The sequence below is a fragment of the Balearica regulorum genome, chromosome 7 (assembly GCF_011004875.1).
Source record: "Balearica regulorum gibbericeps isolate bBalReg1 chromosome 7, bBalReg1.pri, whole genome shotgun sequence".
Classification (NCBI taxonomy): Eukaryota; Metazoa; Chordata; class Aves; order Gruiformes; family Gruidae; genus Balearica; species Balearica regulorum.
The window spans coordinates 2,955,619-2,975,656 of record NC_046190.1 but is presented as its reverse complement, the minus strand read 5'-3'; the positions used below and the strand labels follow the sequence as shown (position 1 = coordinate 2,975,656).

General features: G+C 42.6%; 1 protein-coding gene across 3 annotated transcripts in view; it reads left to right on the top strand.

The window, feature by feature from the left end:
• DOCK1 (dedicator of cytokinesis 1) overlaps nt 1–2,278 on the top strand; it is a 306,953-nt gene extending 304,675 nt beyond the window's left edge. For all 3 annotated transcript variants that reach the window (XM_075757636.1, XM_075757638.1, XM_075757637.1), the window contains one exon: nt 2,066–2,278. In XM_075757636.1, the coding sequence (XP_075613751.1) occupies nt 2,066–2,161 (96 nt within the window). In that variant the 3' untranslated portion in view covers nt 2,162–2,278. The remainder of the gene's footprint in view (nt 1–2,065) is intronic.
• Nucleotides 2,279–20,038: the final 17,760 nt, after the last annotated feature.

Genomic DNA, 20,038 nt, shown 5'->3' with positions numbered 1-20,038 from the left:
AGTGATAAATACGAAGTTAAAGATAGCATCTGAAAGCAAAGCACTGAGGAAATTTTTCTGGTTTGTAATGTGTTTTAGAGGGGCACCTGCTTTATTTAGTTACGAAATTAATGTCATCTCCGGGAGGAGTTCTTGCATGGTGTACACTGATGTTCTGCAGACCAGCGGCATTTCCCAAAGTTTGCCCAGAGCCCCTGCCTGGATTGTGAGGGCAACTAAGCAGTTTCTCGAAGATTTTGAAATCTGCAGATGACAATTGAATGTGCGAAGCTAAATAAAGTTGACAGCCAGGCTGTTATTCAGGTGCCTTGGTAGGGATTCAGGAGTTAACGTAACACCAGGTTAGAAGAAGTATTCGGTCAGGTAGAGGAAATGTTTAATGGTTCTGACTGTAGGGTGTAGAGACAGATCAGCAGTGGCATTTTATTTAAAGATTTGTTTGCGATCCCTGTTTGTTTGCCATGAGGGAGAGCCAGGAGACATGTGGAAAGGTGTAAAACAGATCGGAAAGTATTTCTTTCCAGGTGGGATACAGGAAAAATATTCCAGCAAAAATCCAGCCTTCCTGGTTCTGCCAGGATGCAGTCTTACCTTTCTATTTAGCCTACAGTTAGTAAAACTATCTGGTAAAAGCTCTGGATTTAGAACTTCATGCAGTCTTAAAAGCTGCTTTGAAGGCATCCAGTTACCTCTAAAGATACTTTTTTCCTTCTACTCTTGCACATCTCTGAAAGGTCCCAGGTACTAGATTGCAGGCGCGTCAGGAAGCTTTCCAGGCTTCTGCCTTGTGGCAGAAGAAAGACTGAAACGTCCTGGCGTCACCCTGAACCGCTCTTCTTTCTGGATAGCAGCTTTGGATAGCTTCTAAAAGGAACAGTCTTGTGTCTTACACACCTTCACATGGTTTAGCAATTGCTCGTATACGAGTTTCTTACCGTGACTGAGAAATCATTTATTTTGTCCAAGCAGTACATGCAATGTAACGCTAAGGCTTTTCAGAGGTTTGAACTGTTCTTGCAGCAGTGATCAAGGATGTTTGGCAGGGTCGGTGTGCGTCGAAAGGGTCTGAAGTGTTCGTGCCTGGAGCCAGCAGTATGGGGCGGGTAAGGCAGGATGGGTACACCGAGGTGCAGCAAGCGGAAATGGAAAAGCATCATTACTCTTGGAGGCAAAGAAAAGGAGGAGGCTGACTGGGCAGGGGAAGAATCGTAAGAAAAAACAAAACAGAAGCAGCATGTATGAGGTGTGACACTGCAGTACAGCCTCGGTGCAGCGATGGGAGATCTGTAATGGCTGCGCAGCCAAAATGCTGTAGAAAACCAGGCTGCAAAGTGTATGAGCAAACGGCAATATTCTCAAGCTCTTTCTGAAACAGATTTTATCATATATATGATTGAACATTATGGAAAAAAGTCCTAATTTCCATAATGACTTTTTTAATTTGTCCAATTATCCGGTGAAACTAATTGAGGGTGCTCTTGCTCTGTTGTATGATATATGAAGTGATTTAAAATATGTATATTTGAACCGTCTGGATTTCTGTTTTGAGTATTTTCATTATAACTGAATGTGTAATAGTAAATTGCAAGTTACTTATCACTTTAAATGGCTTCCTTTTTTTTTTTTTAATTATTTGTGTTCTAAATGTGCAAAATACAAAAATAACGGAAAAGCAATGAAGCTGTTGCTTCAACTTGGCTTTTAAGCTCTGTAGTGCATAGAGGCTGAGGGCAATCGATACAGACCAAGAAATCAATATCTTATCATGATATAAAGTGGGGAATTATAAACTTCTCCAGTGCTTTCAAAAGATTTTTCCTGAAATACTGAGCTAGTTAATCAGGAACCCTTAAGAGATTTTTTTTCATTGTCAAAAATAAAAGTTATATTTTAAGCTAATGGCCAAGAGCATTTGGTATTCATGGTAGCAAATTCTGCAGAGAAGCTTTCAGGAGCCAGAGGGCTACAGACTTACCTGCTGTCTCTCACAGTTATATATGAGCCAGCAAATGTTTCAAAAATCCATTCATCGCTAACACGGTCTTTCAAAATTGGTTTCTTCCAGCACCTGCCGCCTCCGCTCCCCAGCAAGACTCCCCCGCCTCCGCCTCCAAAGACAACTCGGAAGCAAACGTCTGTTGACTCTGGGATTGTCCAGTGAAGAAGGAAGCGTTTTTTCCAAAGATAAAGCTGTAACAATTCATTTCCCTAAGTATTTTATGGTATATAATGTTTACCTCATTCAGGCGTGCAGTATCTAACATTTAGTGCAATGACTCTAACTCCGTAAGAAATCTATTTCTAGCTGTGTGTGGGAAACAACACTACATTGCCCCTCTTTCTGGGGTTATTCCCTCCCGTAACTTGAAAGAAATCTGGATTTCTACTTGAGACCGGGAGGTATTCATCAACTGACAGTGCCCTCTTCCTAAACCTTCTCCCTGCTTCTTCTGAATAACTTCAGGCACATAGGTAGCTGTGGACATTAAAATGAGAGTTGACTATTTTGTACCTAAAGCATTCAGGTAGCTGTGGAGTTTAAAATGAGCTGAGTATTTTGTACCTAATCTCAGCGTATATAGGAATCGATGATGATATTCACATTGAATTCAGTGCATGTTCGAGTAGGCTTCACAGTAAGGAGAAGCTGCCGTAGGATTTCCCCAAATAACGGTTCTGCCCAGGGCTAAAAATCAGACACGGCGTATTTGTGAAATGTGCCTTCTCTGTAATTGTTCTGTGTTACAAATAAACCGATCGCTAATGGGCTTTGTAAGATTAGTCGTTGGTGATCAGTCGTTTCCATTTTTGTTCAGTTGGCCCTTCTGGGTGCTGATCGGAGGGTAAAGCGAGAAAGCCTTTTAGCTGCTGAGCGTATAGGAAAAGGAACGGAGTGGGCAGGTAGGAGACTCCTGGTCGTTCTGAACGCAGCAGTCGACGACAAGAATGGGAAGAGCTTCTTCTTTTCTTCTTTAATGTGTAATATTTCATGTGGATTAGGATGAACTGAATGGAATCACTTTGTCCTTGTGCCATCATTCTGTACAGCGTTTGTATATATGATGGTTTTTAGAATGTTTTAATTTTTATGGTGCCTGCTTTTCATGTAATAATGAATTAATGTACCTGCAAAGAATGCCTTACGTATTTTTAATTTCCTAATTGCTGAAAGTGTAAAAAAAAAAGGAAATTTTTTCCAGATATTAGGCTCTGAGACATATTGGACAATGGTGGGGTGGGGTGTTGGGAGGGAGGAAGGAAACTAACTTTAGCATTTTTTATTGTCATCACTCTCATTTTTTACTATCTACAATCTTTTTACTCTTATGGTAGTTTGTTTTTAAATATACCACTGACTCAAAAAATAAAATATTATTTTAAAAACTTGTCTAAGAAAATGAATACATTTCCGTGGTATTTTTGATCCTCATTGCAGAATTTCAGGAACTGTTGCACTCTATAGAGGTCTTCATATACACTTACTCCCCTTTTTTCTGAACGGTTTTGAGGGAGCCCGTGATAAAACTGGAGTGTTTCATAGCACTGGTGTGCTTATTCCTGCATGTATGTAGTACTGAGATAAAACACACGTCAGCTCTAGAAATGTCCATCTTTGTATGCTGTCTGTGTTCAAATGATAGTTACTGTAAGTTGTAAGTTATCTCTTGCAGAACACTTCAGCAAACAGATGAGGTTTAGGTAGTATTTTCTACCTCAAGTAGCTGCTACATGATGCAAGTGGCAGGCAGAAGCATGACTTACACAGCAGTAAAACAATAATGTTGTTACAAAGGCAGAAAGATTGCCTTTCTCTTAAAAAGTGGCTCGAATGGTCAATTATGTATTCCCATAATTTTGTCTTAAACCATCGTGTCGCTTTAGATCAAATGAACACGCTTTTTCTTGCAATAACATCAGCTACCAGAGTGTCTCAGAATTTACTGTTTGATATTGTCCTACAATTCCCTGTTTATTTTGTTATTAGTATAATCTCCATTCAAGAGGAACAAGCTGGGAAGGATTCTTAGCTACAGTCGATCAGATATTCTTTCTGTAGATGATCAATAATGTATTACAACTTTAATTCTGTAAGTCTTTAATTTAATCGAAAATTGGTTTAGAGACTGCTCTTGTTACTGTGCGAGGATCGTGCTGGCATGCTGGTGAGTTTTCCTCTTTTCTGTTCCATTTGCTTTCTGAAGGATGGGAAGAGGCTTTCACATGGACCTCTAACTGGATGCTTGTAAATTGTATTTTTGATAATGTGTTTGTTTTCACACGTCCTTAGCAAATTCCTGTGCTCACACAAGTGTTACAATTTGGCCCTGCAAGACTCCTCAGACAAGAGCTGCGCTTTCAAATTGGTCCTGCGGTACAAACTCTAAATCTCATATGTGTGTATGTTTTACAAATATGCAAGCTGAGACTGGGAATTGAAAATCAGACTCTCAGATTCACTTTCAGACTCAAATTGTCACCATTTTTACAATCTAACAGCTTCTAGGCTATAACTTGTATAAAAACCAGCCAGAACGAATCATTACCCTCCTGAAAGTGCTGTAAAAACACACTTCAGCAAATCCAGAAACTCGGTCAGTCACAGTCTCTGAGCAGTGAACAATCCTGCGAAGGCTGGGTTTTTTCCTACGGTGTGCTCTTGTCCTTTGTATTCCGGTGCATGGTATCAGAGCATCTCTGTGCAATAAGAAGTTCGTCTGACATTGGTTGCAGCAAAGGAGAGCCAATGTAGAAGAGCTTGCTAGGTGACAATACAGAAAAAGACGGTTATTTAATTTTCACCAAAGTGGTATCACTTACACTTGCCCTGTCACGCTCACATCCTCACAAGGGTCGAGGCACTCGTGCCCAAGTAATGGGTTGCTTGCTGTCATGGAGAGGACCAGAGGTGCCTGCGGTGAAGTCCACATCCCGTCTCCTGCGTGGTTCTGAGGTTGGTGAACATGCGCTGGTTGTTGGATGTGCCTTGGGCCCCTTTGGGAGTTGGCGGTGACTGTGATCTCGTGTCTCTTTAGTCTGTCTTACTTCTGGGGGAATTCATGAGGCAGCACTCGGTGTATTCGATGTCTGGTGTCTCCCTGCCTGGTGAGGATGCTCTACAGTTCCAGTTCTGCTCTTCCTCTTCCCACCATCATCCCTTAATGGCCTCAACGAGTCTTTTGCTTTCCCCACCTCTACGTTACCTTGCGTAGCTGGGATTGGCATGACCTGGTCGAGCTATCACTGCTTTATGCTGCCAGCTCTCCTGGTGCCTCCATGCCCAAAGGTTCAGACTTCATTCAAACTGGTATTTCTGCTACAAGAGGATGCTGAAAGCAAGCCACTAGGAAAGGTGACCCCCTCCATGTCTTCCATAGCAGACCCTGCCATCCCCTCGCTCAGACTTGAGAGCAATACCACAAGGCTTTGCAATACAAATTTTCCTGAAAGAAGATATTCACAGGTGTCAAGTTTCTCTATACTGTGAGAAAACAGATTTTTCAATGACCAGTAATTTTTGGTTCTTGAAAGTTAGCTTGAATTTACTTACTGAAAGTTACCTTGCAGTGCCAATAGAAAAAGGAGAAGCCATTATTACCGTTTCTCTGAGACTTAGCTTGGGAGTGAGAGGGTAATTTTTGCAGGTGCACAGATCAATTCCCATCAGGCCCATGCAAAACCGCAAAGGATTTGGGCAGCCGTTGTTTGTTTTTTAATCATATTTATTTTCAATGGGAAGCTCAATGCAAAGGTCAGTTCGTAAGCCGGTTTCCATAATTGACATTTATGATTACTGAAATGTCTCTGATGATACTACAAATTCTGAGTGTAAAAATGTTTTTAAATTCAGTTTTGTCAGAACATACGTGTTTTTCTTTACCATGGATGTCTGCAATATGCAACGTTGCAGAGAAAAACTGTAAAAAGTTTGCAGTGCATATACGTTTATGATGTATAAGAGATTTATGTGAGTGCATATACATGTGTATACATGCACACACATCTAAACACAGATTTTTTTTTTAATGTAAAATATCTCACTTCATTGACTAGTTGAGGTGTCCACCTTCTTAATTTACATTAGACATCTTCCCAGCGATTCTTGTGACCTTTTTGGGGACCATTCTATGCCAGAAGCTCGATGATGTGTTGATGCCAGTTGTCCCATGATGGATGTTCACAATTACCTCTTTTTAGTAAAGGGTCTTTGGATAAACTAGTCATTTCTTATACACATATTTCACACAATCAGGTGAGTAAGCAGAAAATTTCTTACAAAAGTTATAGCTGGTTTGATGTTTAAATATATGTAGACCACATTTAGACAGTGTATGGTGTAACAGGAATGATTCTCTTCTTATGATCCAGCAGTTCCCATCCTGCGTTGTGCTTTGGAAAGTTTTTGGATGCCGTTTTGAACAAACAGAAGTAAGCTGAAGGTAGAGGAAGGTAAGGCAGAAATTGTTTTCCCTGGGCCTGTTACGTTACACGTCTGTCCGCGGTGTTTCGCAGGATGTTGCACTTCATCTTCTGTAACTGTCAGGAGCGCGCGCCACCGGGAAACCGGTTGCCCTTTCCGTTGCCGCTGCGTTCCAGCCCTTACTGGAAAGGTGATGCCTCGTGCAGCTTCTCCCCATCTCTTCTTCACGTTCTTTGAGCTTTCTCGCAATAAAAAGTGAGGGAGGGTGTTTTGTTTTTTGTGGAAATGCAGGATGCCTTTCTGGTGGTTTTCCTACTGTTAATGCATCCTTTGAGATGCCACACTGAAAAATTGCCTGCGTTTGCGCTCAATGTGTTTAAATTCCCTGCAAGACGCTCAGGGTGCCCACGTGGACTAGAGCCCAGGGAGAGCCCTGAGCTGGAGCAGGTCTCCCAGGAGGATGGGTGGTGAACGTGGCCAAGCTTCGTGCCTGCTCAGCACCATCCAGCTGTGGGGCCGGGGCCGGGCCAGGGCTGCCTGCATCCCTCTGCACAAATAGAATAAGGCATTTTTCAATCTACACCTTATCGTGTGATGAAGCAATAAATTGTAGCACATGTAGAATATGCCCGTGAAAAAAAGACCAAGCGCTTGAGTGATGGTGAACACTGAAATTCAGGGCTTTCCTTTATCCTCAGCTTTCAGTGTTAACACGGTAATGGGAAGCGTGAGGTCCAGCTGCTCTGACATTTCAATTTCCTCTCGTTCCCCTTTTGTACTTTTCATGGATCTAAACTGAATTTCAGGATTGCAATTGCCATCTTCTTGGTGATGCAGAAACGTGTGGATCGGTATAAATACTTGGTTATTGTATGGGATCTAACCAGCTGTTCTCCAGTGAGGCTATTTATAGGATTTTTAATTTCCCTCGGTTTTGTCATATGTATTCTGCAGACATGAATAATTACTGTAAATTAGGTTTCTCTATCAAATGGCAGACAATTTTTTTTTTTTTTAATTTCCAGTGTGTGCAGTGTTGTATTCTAGCACTTTAATATGAACTTGCTGAATTAAATAACTCATTTCACATCTAACTGAGCTGGCTGTGGACCGTTGTAGTGAGGAGATGTACGGACCCTGTTGTGAGACTGAGTTGGGACGGAGACTCCATTCAATCTCATGTTGCATTTAGCCAAGCGGTTTCCATTCCCCCACGCCGTCTTGTTACAGCTGCACGTTGATGTATGGCTTTCAGAATCCAAGTTGACCATCTCAGATTCATTGCTACCCAAGCTCCCTGTCTGCCATCCCAAACTTGCAGAGATTTTATGAGTGGTGAAATGTTGCTATTTTGGGTTGAATCCATATTGTTTTGGCCATTCACTCAGCTTTTCATTGCGCAGTTTGGCTCTGATGCTGTTGAACCTCCATGTTTGCAGCCCAAACTCTCTTGCAGAGCCGGGGAACTAAAGACAGGAACGTTGGCCATACCGCGTTAATGCTACAGGTTCAGTGACGAGCCCTCACTTTCTTCCCTGGCACCTTATGTTTAATTTGCATTGTTTGCAAACATTTGCAAATTGTTTTTATGAAGCTTCCCCTGAGTCGGAGCTCAAGGCAGGTTTCCATAAGCCGCCCGCATCGACACGTTCTCCTGGTATTTAGCTTCCTTGGTAGGTACTCCCATTTCCATTTTTAAGATGTTTTTTTCTCCCTTAAAGTGCAAGAAGTCCAAATGGTGTTTGAATCTTCTTGTTTGTCAAATGGTGCCTAACAAACGCCTCTGAAAAGGCTTTTGGGACAATATCTGCTCGGTCCCCAAAGGTGGTGTGTGCTGCTTTGCGCTTTGTCTGTCACAACAGAGGTGTCCTGGCTACGAGCAATGCCCGGTTGCATGCCCTCGTGTTCTTTGGGTGACTCACCTCATATCACATAAAAAACCTTGGAGCCTCTAATTGTCCTCATTATCACCAAGAACGAGCATCGTGGGTTGCTTACACATTTCCAGACCAGGAGGTCTAGCTGCTTAACAGATGCTTGAAAAGATGCTGGTTCTGCTGTTACTGAAAGTTGTGGCCTTCTGCCAGTTTGCATCAGAGGGGAATATACGGTGTCATCACATTTGAGGGAGTCCTTCACAAAGAGAAAGCGTAGACAAAACGAAATGTGCCACTGTTTTCCTATAGATAAGGCTTTTTTGGTGTGCGCTCCTCTTGTTGGCTGTTCTTCCAAGTTTTATATTTATTCTCCGGCCTTATTTTCCTATGGCTGTGCTTACATTTCCTCAGCACTGTAATCCCAATTTAAATTGAGTTTTCTTTCTCCATCATTCCTCCTACGAGCAACGACGGATCACTGCACCGACAGTGGAGAACCCAGAAAATGAACTACAAAAAACATCTCTACTAAAAAAAAAAAAATTAAAAAATTAGCAGAGTATTGAACAGCCTGTGGAAATGAATAGTACCTGGGCACCATTGTAGAGCAGTTTGACACGTGTGGTGAATCGCAGACGACTAATGTAGAAGTGCAACAGTTTGAGAGGTGAAACAACCCCGCCAGCTTCGGTCTAGGCAAAACATTGCTTAGATTAGCATAAATTATGGAGTTTAAAATGCTTATTAACATTTAATTTAACATTATGAATCTTGGTTTGGGAAGTGTGATCTTGTAGCAAGAGAAGAAATCATCGCAGAGTGCAGGAAGTTCACTTAAGCTGTAATTATTGCTCCTCTGAAAATTATATGTATTTTCCTGCATTTTGATGGCATGTGCTCAAAATCTATCAGAGAAGAAAAATCCAAATAAATCAACCATAAATTTGAAATATTCAAAAGAAAAATGCCTTCTTTCAAAAGATGAGGTAGTTACCAACTACTTACTAGTGTTAAGGGAGGCCTGTTCCGAGATATTTTAAAATCACATTGAGATCTGGCTGTCAATAATATCTCAGTCTACTGGTTATAAACTTCCTTCCATGAGTTTATTACCGTGTGCCGTTGGTATTTGTTGTCGTTGTCGTCGTTTTATGCAGCACAGTATTGTTAACTCGCTCCTCAGGAGAAAATAACAGGAAAAGCCTAGAAGTAGCAGAATTTTTTTTGAAAGAGTTCAGTTTTTGTCTTTAATTACTGACCTCGTGGTCCGTACGGAGGTGAGCAGAGGTCTGTGGATGGTGACACCGTGTTTTTGTGCTGGACCATCCTTCCGTGTGGCGTGTCCGAAACAGGCACCGGGGAACGTGCATCCAGTATATAACCCGCGGAAAGGGGCGAGCACTTCTGAAACTTGCATCAGAAGCTTCAGGAGACAAATCGGTGTTCGCTCCCATCACTGCTGCTCCACGGGGGTCTCGACGTGGTGGCAGAGAAGTGGCTTTGGGAAAATATATTTCCTTTCTCTGGTGTGAGGTTTTCTGGGGACGTGGTGTTTGTATAAGGTCGGTAGCAGAAATCATGTCTTACGGTAGGCCGGGTCACTTAAAGACCTGGAAAAGGTGAAGTTCTGTTTTATTGGATGGCAAGTGCAGTACTGAGCTCACGGCGTCTGCACCTCTATTCTTTAAAAGCAAAAAGGAGACGCCGCGGGTGAAATCCTCTCCTAAGTTACAGCTCGGCTCTGCCGAGTCCGCTGAAGTCGCCCCTTCGCAGGTACCGCTACAGGCAAAACCTGGCTTCCTGCTCCTAATATGTAATCGACGTAAAGGTATTATCCATTAAGCATCCTCAGGATAACGAAACCACAAGGCTAGTACTGAGTTTATGCCCACAGCACTTGCACGCATCATTTCTGTATTGCAGCATTATTTTTCTTGGTACAGATGTAATACTTCTGCTCAGGGGGGTGAGATTGCTTTTCTGAAGTGTTGGGAGAATTAAGGAGGAGAAGCCTTGCCGTAAAAGCTTAGTTTGTTCCTCCTATACACTATAGCGCTCTACTATCATAAAATTATTTTTTTAAATAAATGATCATTAAGCACGTGTCCACTTTGCCGCAATAACTAATTTTCATTCGAGGGTTATGCAGACAAAATTACTGTTGGTATCAGTGGGCTACACAAAGTGAACTGGGTTTTTTTATTTTATTTAAAATAAAGGACTGTTGTCCAAGAAATTAATCCAATGCCCAAGTTACAAGTAAGTGTAAACAATAATAAAGTTCAGTTTAGTTTTCAAAGTCAACTTTGAGTGATGATGAGTCAGTGCTAGATGATGATCAGTTGGGATTCTTGATGCTTTCTATCCTGTTATTGATAAGGCTGTGGTTGAACTGCAAATTGCCTTTATTGGAAACCATCTTAGATTCGAAAGTGCTTTACTCTAAAAAATAGAATAAAAAAAATTGGGGCATAATGGAGAACCAGGCTGCTTTCAGCTTGGCTGCAGAGACTTACTGAGGTAATTGGAAGCAAAATGATGATCGTGTGTGGAAAAGCCGAACCCACGGTCGCCACGAGCAGCGGGGAGCCGAAACTCCCTGGCCTCAGGGAAGGGAAAAGCTTGCCAAAATACAGCAGCGGCTGACACAGTTTTCTGGTTTGTTTTGTTTTACTCGGTAAACAAAACCAATTGGTAAATGGAATTTGCAGTAAAAGCTTCCCAGCATCCGTCTGGGTGCTTGGCCCCTCTCTGTGCTGGGGTGAGCGGTGCGTGCCCCCGCGCCTGGCTTTGGAAGTGAGGAGCTGGCGGGGGCACGGGGAGGGCGAGCACCGCTATGGCAAAGGGGTTTATTTACACCCTGCTCGGCGTGCCAGGCACCCGCGGGACTGCTGCGGGCACGAAGGGTGTCCGGGGAGGTCATGCTGGCTCTGGAGGCAGCTGGCAGCACATCGTGCGTCCGTCCTTTTTCTTGGGCGGTGTCCTCCCCTGCATAACTCCTGCATAAGGCACAGCGAGAAACGTTATCCTTTTCATCAGCAGCCGCGGGAGAGCCGAGAGTGAACGACACCAGGGTGAGTTCCATCCTTTCCAAGTGTTACGGGGCCGTCCTGGCCCTGGGAAAGCAGAGCTGCAGAAACACGCCTGCCCTCCTCCACGCAGGCAGTAACCCGGGACCTGCGTGTCTGTTCCTGCAGCACAGGCTGCAGCAGCGGGGGGGACGTGCAGGTGGGTTCAGGCATCTTCCGTCCCCCGTGGGAGCGACCCACGCTTTGCAACACAAGAAACGTGAGCCTGACATCAGCACAAAGAGGGGAAATGCAAACGCAAATGGAATAAAATGAACATGCTTGTTGGACCGTAAGGAAAAGTGATAGTCCTCTGAAGGAGCTTTGGAGAAACGTAGGGTGAGGTCCGTGGGACAGACCATGGCTGGGCAAAACCCGCCCACGGCTACGACTGTGCATTCAGCAGATGCAAGTCCGGATGCATTTCATTATACATTACCATTTCATTATACTCTTCAGTTGTTTGATTATCTTCCTTGTTTCTTCACCCCCTGACTTGCCCCTGGGGTGGTTTTTTTCTTGGTGCTTTGCTCAGCAGAGCAGCACCGACATCCACGCCAGCTCCATCCCTGCGGCTCACGCAGCCGCGTTTCCTTCAGGATTCTCTGCCGCGTGCCGGGTGCCTGCGAGGCTCGTTCAGAGCGGTGGCAGGAGAAGTGCCAGCTCCCCGTTAGCGGGGAAAGGCTGATCCGAGGGGGGACCTCACCCTGGCACATCGCGGGCAGGAGGGGGTTGCTTTTTGCTGGGACCAGAGCTGTGCCAAGCTCCGGCAGCGTTATCTAACGCAGAGTTACCCAAGTTCAACGGGAATGCTTTTCTTTCCTACAGGCCATCGTAGTACCATTAAAAAAAACCCAAAGTCTCTGCGTGGAACTTATTTTTCTCCAGTGCTCCTTGTTTCTGGCTGACAGCAAGCATTAGCCGGTGGTACGAGCTAATTGGAAGTGACCAGTGACCGCAAAGCCCCGTGTGGGAGCGAGAGCCTGGCTTCCTCTTTTTTTAAATACTGACGTTTGCATTTCAGATGTTCTTTTTTTTTTTTCCTCCTCTTTCTCCTTCCCCCTCCTTCCTGATTTCTGTTATTTAATGAGGGAATTTTTTTAAAAGAGAACAACTGGAAGGTGTGTTTCATAAAAAAGAGGGTGTGCGTTCCAAAGGAAGGGCTGAGCCCCCAGCGTGGCCCCATGCTGGAGCCTTCATCAGATTTGGGAACGGCACCCCCAGCTTGGGCATGGCCCAGAAGCCATGGGGACCATCCCGGGGGAGATGTGGGGATTTAGGAAATGTTTTTCCCAGCAAAAAGTTGGTGTAGTTGGGGGGCAGAGGTTCAGGGGGAACCTCAAATTGCATGGAAGGGGGTTTTGTCATTCAGACAAGGATTTGCGCAGGCATATACTGTATCAAATGTTACTCGTATTACACTGGGCTGATAATAATAAATCAGTACACCTGCTGCTTTTTACTTCCACAATAAAAAAAAAAAATGAAAGGGAAGAAAGCCAAGTGCTTACCTATTTTACCAGATAATTTACCTGTAGTCGACCTATAAAATGAATGTCGCTTGCATTTCTCTTCTCTCTTAAAACAAAATGATGGAGCAGAGGAAGGCACCTTCAGGCAAGAGCAGAGCTAGTGGAAAAACAAAAAGTAGAGCACATGTTCCCGTTGTGTTTGCTGAGAAATGATGTGAGCATTTGGCAGCTCCCCGCGAGGTGCTGGGGTACCCGCGCATTGCGTAGGGGAGTGGGGAAGGATGGGCAAAGGGCGAGTGGGAAGGAAAGGCTGTTCGTTAAGAATGGGCAGCAAAAAGTACCTGGCAAATTTATCCCTATTTCCTAACCTCTGGATTTACTTTCAGATGGGGTAGTCAGCTTTAGGTTAAAATTTCATTTGTTTTGCAGGATTTCTGCCAGAGTGCTGTTTCTCTCATTTATAATGAACTGGAAAAGGTGTGAGTGCACCATCCGAAGCACTTAATCACCACTGCTCATCATGGTCTTTCAAGTATTTGGCTGTATCATTATGATGATGGGTCAGAAATTATCTATAAAATAATTAATGCATCATCTATTGCACATAAAGAGGAGCTTTGGCAATTCAGTGGATTATATGTGCTATAAAATATTTTAAATGCAGTCTGTACATTTTGCCCACTTTCTCTTCTGCTGGGTAACCCCATCTCTCTGTGTGTCCCTGCTGCAGCCTCCTGTCCCTCCTCGGGCTCAGTTGCCAGTGGTCTGGGGACCCAAGCTCTAGGGTCGGGTAAGGTTTCTGAGACAAGATCCACCAGTCAAGAAGGAAAAGATACCTGCATGGAAAGGTATAAAATCCTAAAGGAGAAAATAGTAATTAAAAAACAAACAAACAAAAAAAACCAACAACAAAAAAAAAAACCAAACAGGGAAGGCGATTGGGAGTCGCTGGATCATCGAGTCCTTGGTCAAGGTGTCACTCGGGTCACTGATGCCATCCAGGTGTTGGTGCTGAGGAATGATGGCAACTCAGCAACATCCAGGATCCGGTTGCTCTATCAGGGATAATGGCCGTACCTTTGCTTAGCTAAGGGGCTCTTCAAATGCGAGCTGTATTCCGTGTGTGTCAGCCAATAAATAACTGCTGTATCATTTAAATTGTAAGCTGCTTGCAGAGTCTTCTTGCACACGGCTAGAGAAGCTGAACAAACTGTAACTGGTACGATGCGTGTTGTCAGAGAAAACAGTGTTCACTGCCTTGCGTTCCTCCCTAGAAATTGGTATCCAGCTATTTTTCTCTGAATTTGTTTGAGAGATAAAAATTACCTCCTTTGAAGTGCTTCTTTTGAAGAGGAAAGAAGATCAGGTTGTTGCCAGTCTGGTTGGTACAGACCTCGTGGGAGTTACCTGCCTTAAAGTTCCCACCGACATAGGGTGGTCAGTGTTTAAAATCTCCATACTTAAAATGAGGACTGCAGTAGGGATGTGCTGTCAAGGTGTTTCTTTTTACTTACCATTAGAAATAATGAAATTACAGTTCCACTATAGTTATGTTTTGAATATTAAATATTATACCCAAATGGGGGGGGAAGGAGGCTCTAGGATTAGAGACATTTTCATTAGGAAACACCACTACTGAGGTCTAGGTTTTACTGGTACTGTAGAAACTACTGCCTGAGGATTCTAGATAAGATTCCCCTAAAAACTAGTGCTTTTATTTCTTCTTCTGCTCAGTCTCAAATCTAAAAGGCACTTACATAAACAGGGGCTGAATTTTTAAAGTTATTCTGAAATGGGTATTGGCAACTGAATCTTGCATTATTTGCCTGTGAATTGATGCACAAGATTACATGCTAGTTGTTGGGTTTGGGGTTTTTTTTACTTTATCTAAACTAGCCCATCAAAATAAACAACTCCAACTGTAGTATATAGATTTTGATAATGACATAGGTATGCATATCTTCTATATTGCAAAAAAAAGGTAAGTGTGTATCAATAGTGCCATTTCAGTTCTCTGGGGAACGTTAGCTGTCTTACTGCTTAAACTTTCTAGATCTTGCATCATGCTATTCTATGCGTTACATAACTCTGGTCCTCAGGTCTCACTAAAATGAGCTGGGTGCAGCAAAGTACTGCCTGGATGATGTGCCTGTTAAGAACTTGGCCTCCTGAAGCCAGTGAGAGTTTTTCATTACTTTGTTATTCCTAAAGCTGTATTTTAGCTCAGGGGGTTTTGTGGGGTTTGGGGTTTTTTTTGCTTTTTTTGTTTGGTTGGGGTTTTTTAATGCCTGTAAGGATTTTTAAATCTTTAGTGTCTAGTTCACAAATGGGAAGGATTTAGAGAAAGGGAAATCTGCATTTTGCAGTCTGAACTCTGGCACGCGTAGAGCTGTAGGACATTCAGCCCTTTGAAAACCAGGTCCTTTCCCTAGTTCGTCCCGTGCACCCCCAAAACTTCCCAGGTTTGGGCATCTCCCCCTTCTTTCCCTCTCAAGCTGAACCACCCAGGGAGGGAGAACATCCCTCTGACCCACAGAGCTGAATTACTGGGGACGTAGGTGAAGAGGACACTTTCATTCTCTATAGCTTCACATCCCGCTCTTTGCTCTTGATACAGTCTCTAGTTTCTATGGCTTTCTCTGACTTTTCCTGTCTCTTTTCAACTGAAAAGGCTTTTAGTCACATCAGCCCTTAAATTCTCAACGCAGAGCTCTACTATCTGCCTCTCTGCAGCACAGAGAGGTTGGCAATGCGGTAACATACGTAGAAGGTAGATTTAAAAGCATTTTCACTTAAATGGATTTGATTTTATCATTCTAGATGACCTCCACTTCCCAATATGTTGCTCTTATCAGGCGCATTGTCGCTGTTAAGAGTAATGGGATGCAACCATTCTGACAAAGTTAAGGGGAAAACTCTGGATTTTGAATGTTTTGGGGGTTGTTCTAAGCATTAGACCATTTTTCCTTTGCTCCTTTATTTACAGGGAAATATTTGTTTGATACTATCCTGATAAAAGTGCAATGCCAACTTAACGTTAAAATTCTGAACCCAAAGTAGATCAGTCTTACAATTTCTCTTTTAACTTTCGGCTTGTCAGGCTCTATTATTCTCAATATAGTTTGACAGTTCTAGGTTAAAAAGACATCAATTACCTTTTGAAATTACCCTCGCCACTATAGGATTAACTCTATTTCTGCTGACTTTGGAAGATCGTTGTGCATAGTAGGTATTTTGAACATGGGGCCGGGAGGGAAGGAGCCTCAAAATGCTGCATATAACCGTTTTATGGCACTGGGCTGGCTGCCTTGGCGATGGCTGTGGCGCTTGGTGGTAACCATGTCTTAGTCCTCTTGACCACGTTAGGCAGTCATTTTAGTTAATAAGAAAAACTGGTTTGTGTGGGTTTACTGATGCCATTTCACTCCTCTTGCAATGTGCACAGCCTGTAAATATGGTCTTTTGTTATTGCACTTGTTCTATTAAACATGCAGAAATTGAATCAGTCCCAAAGACTGTCACTACTGTATAACTATAGGCAGTTCTGTTTTCTGCTGTGCAGGAAACACTTTCCAGTTACAGAGGTGACTTCAAAATTTTCTCTTCCCCATTGGAATGTGACCAAGACCCTTGAAAGTTTTGGGGGTTTGTTTTTGGTTGGTTGGTTGGTTGGGGTTTTTTATCCAGAAAAGATAAAGTAAAACTAGGGGAGACCAGGAGAGGAGCAGAATGGGCTTCTCCAGGGGATGGTTCAGCATTAGATGTTTAAAATTGCCTTCTGGAGTTCATCTCTGTACCTAAAATAGCTTTATTAATCAATAGCCCTCATCTTCTGTGGGGGTCTAGGTGGATAACAGAGACAAAACTTCTGTTTATAACACATAATTAGTTGAAGAAGTCTGGGTTTGAGCAAAAGCCAGGAGTTCTCATGTTCCCCCATTTCACTTATTCAGTGAGTGCATTTGTCCTATATCTAACACATTCTGCTGCTACAACCTCCCCTCTCCTTCCCAAATCTAGTCAGACTTTTGTGCATATTTTCAGTGACAGTGGATGAATTGATACTAGAAATGTCGCAATTTAATTTATAACTAGAAAATAGAGAATGTGACTGCAAAGCAAATATTGTGACCCAACAACAGAACTGTCCTAGATTCTCGCATCTTGTTTTGAAATTTTATGACAGCCTTATTGCCCAAGGGTACAACATAATCACTTCGCAGTTCACTGATACGCTTTCTTTTAGCATCTGTACTAAATGCGTTTTTATCCCTGCTGCATGTACGAGCACTTTTTAATTCTTCAGATGCAGAGAAAAAAACCCCATCTCCAAGTGTATGATGGTTAGAATTGCATTTATTTTAATTTTGAATGCAAATATGCTTTGAAAGTTAACAATCTTTCTACCCCCTCACCACCCAAATTCTTCACTGATGATACTGTTTTTCTGTCTTTCATAAAGCATTAGTCCCGGCTCACAATGTCATAGCTTACGCTGTTGTAATATTTGCCAAGAAAACTTCTGTATATCTGAACCACAGGGTCATATCTGCAAACGGTACAGGTGGTACCAGGAGAGGCGTGAGGGGCATTAAGTCAGGTCCTGCCCGGAAGATTTTGGGTGCTGCAGTATCGGGCTGATGGGGGCTGACAGTGTAGATATAGTAGACTATATCTACATATTCCTATTTACACATGTATAAATAAAATAAATGGATAATGCTCTCCTTTTCCATTAAAGTTATATGTGCAAGGTCTAAAAATCAGTGTTTGAAACGGTGGTCACTGAAGGCTAGACAGCTAAAAATGTAGTCTTTATCCTGAAAAGTGCTTTCAATGGCACATTTTTGGATCATATTAAACAGCTTAGTAAAACAGCTCAGTAGCTGAGTAAAAAGGAGATGTTCTTACTTTGACTCTTGTCTCCCCAAGAACTGTGCTTTGATGTAGTGGAGGGTGTCCCTGCCCATGGCAGGGGGGTTGGAACTAGATGATCTTTAAGGTCCCTTCCAACTCAAACCATTCTATGATCTTCCAGGAGCACTTTTTGTGCTCGCTTCCTCTGAAATCAAACTGACTTTCACCTCAATTTCGATGAAACTTTGACCGCAGTTGAGTTCCTCTACACCGCCACTGCCGTGTGCGGAGCTGATGAAGAGTGAAACGGACTTTGCTGACAATTAGGAACACCGTTCTGGAGGAAACAAAAAGTCCCGCTGCATTTGCTGCCGAGATCGTATCTGACATCTCTCTGAAACGCGGATGGTACGAAGCGACACGGTGAGATGATGTCCCAGGAAGACCTTTTTCTCCTTGTCCCAGCCAGACCTCCAAGAGCCTCTCTGACTCTTCCTCCTCTCTTTTCTGGATGATAGCTTCGACATTTGCCAATATACTGTCATGTGTCTCCACGGTGCCCCGGGCTCTCGGTGCCGTGACAGCCTTGGACAGAGGTTATAAATGAGCTGTGTGCCCTGAATCGTTTCACCTGGCTATTACCGCATGCTTCCTAAGTCTGTCATCGGAGAGAGACTTTTATGTCTCAACATTTCTGTTTTCTATTGCCTTGAATAAAATAGGACCTTCACATGCCCATGACCAGCACAGCACTTCATTTTTTTTCTTGGTGCTTGGATTAAATGCATTAAAAAAAAAAAAAGAAAGAAAATCTGTCAGTGATTTGCAGTAAGTTTTTTGGGGAAAAAAGTGTCCTTAAATACTGTATTTGCATCAATAGGTATTGATTTTTTTACAAAAATCACCTTGTGATTTTACTAGAACTTTCATTTACTAAAGCCCAACTTGGGGAGCATCACCAACACAGGCAGAGCACCACTCCGGAAGCCCCTTTGCTGTAGATGAGTGTTGGTGATCCTCATGCCCTGAAACAGCTCATATATAAAAAAAAGTAGACCTCCTGTTATACTACCAGAAAAGGAGCCAATATAAAGAGATGGGAGAGTAGAATGTTGATAATCTCAACCTTTTGTATTTCATTATGATCTGTTGTTTCCTATCTATGGTTTTAATGGATAGGCTTGTCTTATAATAATTAGATATCTCATAATTTCTGACTATCTCTGAATTTCTGACTTTCAATTTCTGGTAGAGGGGGCGTAGCTGGTATTTTTCATATTCTTTCCTTTCTGCTTTTTCTTTTCAGTATCTTTTTTTTTTTTTTTTGTCATATGCATTGATACATGCTTTCCTAGGAAGTGTAGATCTATTTTAATTTTAACCTATATATACTATGCCTTGATTAGTTAGGAGTATTAAAGTAATTTTGAATCTTCAAATTGGCTTTTAAATTGCACAAAAAATTTGAAAATGCTTTTTCTATGGCCTTCTCCTACAGGGCAGCACCAAACCTGACAATGATCTTTGCTCCTGGAACGCAAGGAGCAAATTTAAAGGAAGATCTAAAGAACTTCAAAAAAGCCATAAGCAATCAAAACACTTTTCTCTAGCTCCGTGAAAATAATCCTTTTTACAAGGGTACTTATTTATTTATTAGGAAGGATTCAGAGAGGAGAGAGTTATTTATAATATGTGAATAATTTGTCTAGTGCTGAAAATGAGACCACACTGCTTTAGCTCAATGGATATTTTAGAAACCTTCATCATCCTGTGTAGCAAAATTTTAAAATCTTTCCCCCAAAATATTTAAACCTGTGCCTCCATGTTGCTATTGCATGTGCATGCTTTGATATTAAGGGCAGCATCACGCAGTTACCATATCCTAAATAGGCCCATCCTGCGGTATGTATTGCATCCCAGCACTTTTGAAACTTTCCACTTTAGAGACATTTTGCCCTGATAGTAGCCTTAAGATCTATTTTAGTTCCGTTTTCTTCATTTTGCACTCCATTTGATCAGTTTTATACTCTGCCTGCATGGCACTTCATTTGTCTGTGTTACATGGACTGCTTGCTCCACTTGCTCAAGAGATCCGGAACCTGTCGGGCAGCACTTGACTGAACTTCCAGAGACAAAATTTCACTTAGACCTTTCTATAAACAAATATCATCTGTTTTACGTAACGAAGCAGCTCTGACCTATTGTCGCGTTTCAGGCCGCATCCCCAAAGCGTGTTTCTTTCTCAACACCCAGTCAGGAGGAACATGCGTGTCTTTCTGGAAATCAGACTAGATGGTCCTGTATGCACTGTCATTACCACTGTTAAAAACCCATGGAAACTCAAGG